Below are 5448 nucleotides of genomic sequence, written 5' to 3'. Positions count from 1 at the left end.
GGGTTGTAGGCTCTCAGCGCTGCGACACTAGGACACAATGTTCCGGCAGAGAACAAAGACGAGTGTCCCTGTCGCTTGTACTAAAGCACCTGAACGAGGGGGGGGCCGTCCAGCTCGAGTGCATTAGCAGGTGCCCAGCTTCCAGCCACTCAGCTGAGTAACGGCGCATTCAGAACAAGCTGCACCTGAATTCCACTCCGGGAGGCCGTGGGGTCGAGTCCGGACGAGGACGAGTGTTTATTCTGGTAACAGCTCCGGCTTTTTTCTTTGTGCACTTCCACATTCGTTTCTGCAGATGGGAACTTAGTTTGCTCCTCGTTTCAACAATAATTCGGCGAAAAAACTGTGGAACCGGAAAATGAAGTGTCACCGAGCTCTACAGGACGTTACACAGCCTGATGAGTAGGAGGCAGCTTTTTTTGAAAAAACATTGAAAAAACAACAAACCCAACATCCTGCAGTTCATAGGATGTGTGGAGCCCACACGGATCCTCATAACACGGATGTGTATGGAGCCCAACGTACAGCACAGAGCACCAGCTGTACCAGAGATACGCTGCACAATTAGATTTGGGGCTTTTGCTGTGTGCACTTATATCCCCAGCAAAACAGATTATTGAGACGTTTAATGGAAGATATGAAGAGTATAGTGCACCGCCAGGACACATGGCCAAACCAGAGATGACCACTCAAGTTTTGGCTTCGCGGAACACAGATTTCGACTCGATTCACAACTTAATTGACTCACAACGAGCCTTTCAAAAATGACATGCGAGCAACAAGCTGGTTTTCTATGCTTTATGGTTCACGTCCAGGGTCGACACGTTGGGCTGCGGCCTTCGGGGTGCAGAGATTTATAAACCCCAGGGCTGAAAATGAGAAATTAAGTCTTGTACAGAACATTTACCGATTATTATTATTTCATCTGTGTCTTAAACAGACACTATTATCTAAGAGTCGATTGTAGGTTGAAGGGCAGGAAATCAGTCTGGATGTGCGTCTGGTAGTGTGGTGAGATCATTCCATCCAGGCAAGATGGCGCTGTGCTCGGTGGCAGCCTGCTCTATCTATCTATCGCTCTATCTATCTCAAACTCCGTCTGGTGCCAATGAAAAGGTTTCAGGACTTTTCTGGAATCAAGGGTCATTTTCTTATTACTGTTCGAGTAAAATTAATTGGCCTCGTCCTTGTTTCCTTCCAGAGCCTGACACTCATCTGCACCAAAATCTTTTTACAACATGATTTTTATTGGAAAGCAGTTGAAATGATTTAGGTCAGGAAGGTCTACACACCCTGCTATTTTTATTTCATATTCAGCATTATTTGTTCTTTTTCCGCTTGTATTATGACCTTGGTCATACATTGAGCCAAAGTACAATTAGATTGTGTCAAAGTACAATTAAATTGAGTCAAGTTAAAATTACATTGAGTCAAAGTACAATTACACATCTTCATTTAGTAAACAGAATTGTACATACTCTGCTTTGTGTATTAGTTTGCTCATTATATCCTAAAATAAAATGCCCATAAAATGCCAATTATATCTAAATCTGTGCCGAATGAACATTCTAATACACAACGAATTGATGTTTATTAAATTACATTTATAAAGAGTACAGTTACCTCAGTCAATGTAAGTAAACAAATTGTTTTCATGATTCAGCAAAGCTCTGTGGTGATCCTTAGTGAGCGAGCAAAATTAGATTTTACGGCGCTTACAACACTTTCTGTTGTTGTTGTTGTTGTTCGGCGAGGTGCTTGGTCCGTCGTTTACTTCCACTATCACCCTGGCCTGGCGCTCTAAGCTCCTCCTGAAGGCCGTACGTATGTAGTCAGCTGGAGTATCAAGAGGACATATGACCTGTGACACAGTGGTACTTTCGCTGCTGCCGCGAGCCTTGTTGATCTGGATCTGCAGGTTGTAACATCGCTGATTGTTCCTGTTGATCAGTCCCTGGTTGTCGATGCGAAGATGGTCCGATGAAATCAAGTTGGACCTGGCCTGCTCGCTCAAGCGCTGGTTATCCCATTGGTTGATTAGGTTCAATGCCTCGTTGCGCATCCTGTTGTTGATGTTCGCCATTATACTGGATTGTCCTTCCTCTGTGAAGGTGGTCACCCTCCTGTTGTTGTTGTCCCCCTCCGTGGTACAGATCACGTTTGGAAAATCAGGTTGTCGTTTGCGGCGGAACGACTGGGAGTACGCGCACTCTCCAGGATGGATAACTCCACAGTAATCCCAGTCATCGTTGAATGACGTGTAGCACCAGCTGTAAGCTTCGCCATAGGTTCCACACTTGTGGCCCGCGCGGCACTTGACATCCCTGTAGGTGATGTCTGGTAGAGGTGAGCAGTAATCCCAGTTGTCATAGGTATTGCACCAGAAGTAATCCCCAGAGTCATAATACTTACAATGAGTCTTGCATTCTTGCAGGTTTATGGTATTTTGAATCATTGCCTTTGGCTCCACTTGTGAACATCTGCTCCAGCCGCCACGGTCCAAGTAACACATCTTGGACTTTTCGCCATAATTGCCACAGGGATGATCATTGCGACAGGTGCTGCCAAAGTAATCAATATTCACCCCTGGTGAGCAGTAATCCCAACCGCTGCTGGAATGGCACCAGTAGTAGTCAGAACCTCGCTTGTCACAGCTGTCGGTGCACGGCACGCCATACGTGGAGGTGAAATACTTTGCCGGACATTCCTCAATGCACTGTTGCAGAAACATGCCAAAGAAGGAGTCGACTGTTTGTCCAGGGGTGAACCACAGTGAGAAGCAGAGGATGAAAGTGAACAACGGTGACGGGCGTCTCCTCCGGTCGGCCATTTCAATTCCTCTGCGCTGGGGAGAAGAGGAAGAAGTGAGAGGAGGCAGAAGATCTTTGCGTTCATACATTCAATGCAGACGACAACAACGGTTGACGTCGCCAGTTCATGGGGTCAATTAAAGAAAGATTATGATGATATTTTATCAGGCAGTTCTAGAGAGCCTGGTCAGGTACAGTATCACTGTTTGGTTTGACAACTGTTACGATTCGTAAGGCATGGAAAATGATTAGTTTTGTTTATTAATATTTGTTTTATTGTATTTGTATTATGATGTACAGGTTGTTTTTTATGGCTGCAGCATGGGTGAGGTGGTCAAGAGTAATGCCCCGCTTTGTGGGACAATGAAGTTAATCTTAATCTTAATCTAAATTAGTTTATTGTGGAGTGTTAACTATATATGTGGTATGACCACAAGCGTCATGGAAAATAGTATTAAAGCGTTTCATTAATAAATAGTTAGTTGTATAATGAAAATAGGAATTAATAAATTTGTTTAAATTATTAAATTTGTATATCAATGGACTAAATTACAAATGAATGCATTGTCTTTTATTTAAATTGGTAATAGGAAAAGGAAGTATCTACATGGAATTCAAATCCATCAACCAAAGGCTCAAATAAAAAATAGATTTTTAAAAATAACATAAATCCGTCAATTGCATATAATTAAAAATATATATTACATTTATAAATAATGGAATTTTAAGATTTTTAAATGTTTTCAACACATTTTCAACATTTGGAACCTAACTTTAAAAAACCTATAATAATAATGTAAAAAATGAACTGAAATTGTCATATTGTCAGCAGCAAAAGTAAATTAATTAATGGGACGTACATTACACAAAACAAATAAAAAGAGTAGTTTAGTTGCGGCTGAGTTTGTACATGTAAAAATTGAAAGTCACTTAAAATAGCCCAATCATTGTAACAATAATATAAATAACAATAACTGGGGACGTTCCGATTAATATAGCTCTGCAATGCATTAATAAATAAAAACGTGTCTGCATCCAATCACAATTAGTAAAAAATTAAAATATAGAAAAAAAATTAAACAATAATAGAACCAATAAGAACATTTCTTTGTTTCCCAGTTTTCATGAGAATATTTTTAGAAACTGATTTACTGCGTCACCTCTGACACGGAAATGTCAAATGCACAAAGTCACAGCATATTAGATTCATGCAACAGCAAAAGTTTCTTCAACCAATTCATATTATATTACAGGTAATGGGAAAAACAATAACTTACAGTCTGTTGCACGTCCTGGAATCTGTCATGTGTTGCAGACTGCCTGAATTTAGACTCAGTGTTTGTCTCTGATTCTTGGACTGAACCATTTCAGGAGCTCTTGACCTGGACTGTCGACCCCGGACCGACTGGCCTCTGCAAACACTGTCCAGCGTCACTGCTTGTTTGGTTCCACACAACATTCGATCAGATTCAACTTTATCAAATTCAATGTCACTTCGGTCAACAAACCGCCGGCATCACGTCTCGGCCATTTTTAATACGCGTGAACGCATAGATTGCGGATTGCACATAATAACTGACGACCACGGGATATTAGAACTTGATCGCGAGAACTCGTAGTGATGTTTCTTACCTTTTTACAGTCGAGTGTGAACAAATGCAACGTGCACAGCGACAGACTCGGCTCCGGAAGGAGGAACTTCTAAGGGTCAAACCAGGACGAAACAAATATTTCACAAGAGACGGTTACAGTCAGTCAGTCAGTTCTTCTGTGCTCGGAAGTCAGCTGACAAAAAAAGAAAAACAACCCAAATTAAATAAAACACAAATAGTCTTTATTTGGTTGTATTGGACCATATTAACATTATTGCATTATTATTCATATAATAATTATAATTATTAGTAATATTAGTAATAGTAGTTATTCTTAGTGCAATGTGCATTTTTTTGGAATAAAAATGTTCCCAATATTTTGGCTGATATATTTAATTTAACTCGTATTTAAAAAATTTATTGTAAATTGTTCCTTAGATGTCGTTTTCAAACCTTTATATACAGTTTAGCTCTAAACTTTATTATAAAGAAATATATGTATGAAGAGATAACCCAAATAAAACCAAATATATAGAAACAAACTTTTTTTCTTTTTACGTTTCTTTACATTTTTGCACCGTTTATTCTGTTGGGATTTCTGTGTTGGTGCAAATCAGCAAACATAAATGCAGACACTGATGTGTCTGGGAAAGGCTCAGAATATACAGTATATATACATATATATATATATACAGTATATATATAATATGTAAATATGTAACGCCGACTCACACACCTGGTTCAAGGCACAGGCAGAACTGAACCTGTAACACAATGAAACTCATCTGGACTCAACAAAAGTGTGCAAAATGTAATTTATGGATGCATATTTACAGTCATTAAATGCTCTTCTAACTTTGCAGTGTTACCCGGGTGTCAATTCGAAGCCCTGCTCACGAGGCTTCGTATCCTACAAGACGATCAGAGACGCGTTCAGCGTTTGACTAGATTTAAAAATCTGTCCTTTGACACGCGGTGGAGTCGTGCAGTGATTTCAGGAGGAATCTGGATTAACTGTAACTGTTCGTACAGTATCTCACCGGCTG

The 5448-nt window shown here is 40.2% G+C and overlaps 1 protein-coding gene across 3 annotated transcripts; it reads right to left on the bottom strand.

Moving 5' to 3' along the window:
* Positions 1 to 778: 778 nt before the first annotated feature.
* On the bottom strand, positions 779 to 4552 carry LOC118320020. 3 transcript variants are annotated; one of them, XM_035650801.2, is made up of 3 exons: positions 4443 to 4552; positions 4088 to 4222; positions 779 to 2840 (listed from the first exon to the last, which is right to left on the bottom strand). In XM_035650801.2, exons 2-3 carry the CDS (start codon positions 4174 to 4176, stop codon positions 1700 to 1702), a joined length of 1230 nt encoding a protein of 409 aa, XP_035506694.1. In that variant the 5' UTR covers positions 4177 to 4222; positions 4443 to 4552; the 3' UTR covers positions 779 to 1699. The 3 variants fall into 3 exon arrangements, with proteins under 3 accessions (XP_035506694.1, XP_035506695.1, XP_035506696.1); XM_035650802.2 differs by lacking the exon at positions 4443 to 4552 and having other exon boundaries at positions 4088 to 4240; XM_035650803.2 differs by lacking the exon at positions 4443 to 4552 and having other exon boundaries at positions 780 to 2845; positions 4088 to 4237.
* Between the last annotated feature and the right edge of the window lie 896 nt (positions 4553 to 5448).

Source organism: Scophthalmus maximus, chromosome 9 (genome assembly GCF_022379125.1).
Source record: "Scophthalmus maximus strain ysfricsl-2021 chromosome 9, ASM2237912v1, whole genome shotgun sequence".
Taxonomy (NCBI): domain Eukaryota; kingdom Metazoa; phylum Chordata; class Actinopteri; order Pleuronectiformes; family Scophthalmidae; genus Scophthalmus; species Scophthalmus maximus.
Note: the sequence above shows the minus strand (reverse complement) of the source record. Positions and strands in the feature narration are given on the sequence as shown.

Coding starts and splice junctions, on each gene's coding strand:
- LOC118320020 (XM_035650801.2), bottom strand. CDS start 4,176: ATGGTTCAGTCCAAGAATCAGAGACAAACACTGAGTCTAAATTCAGGC. Junction 2,841..4,087: donor TCCAGGACGTGCAACAGACT/GTAAGTTATTGT, acceptor TCCCCAGCGCAG/AGGAATTGAAATGGCCGACC.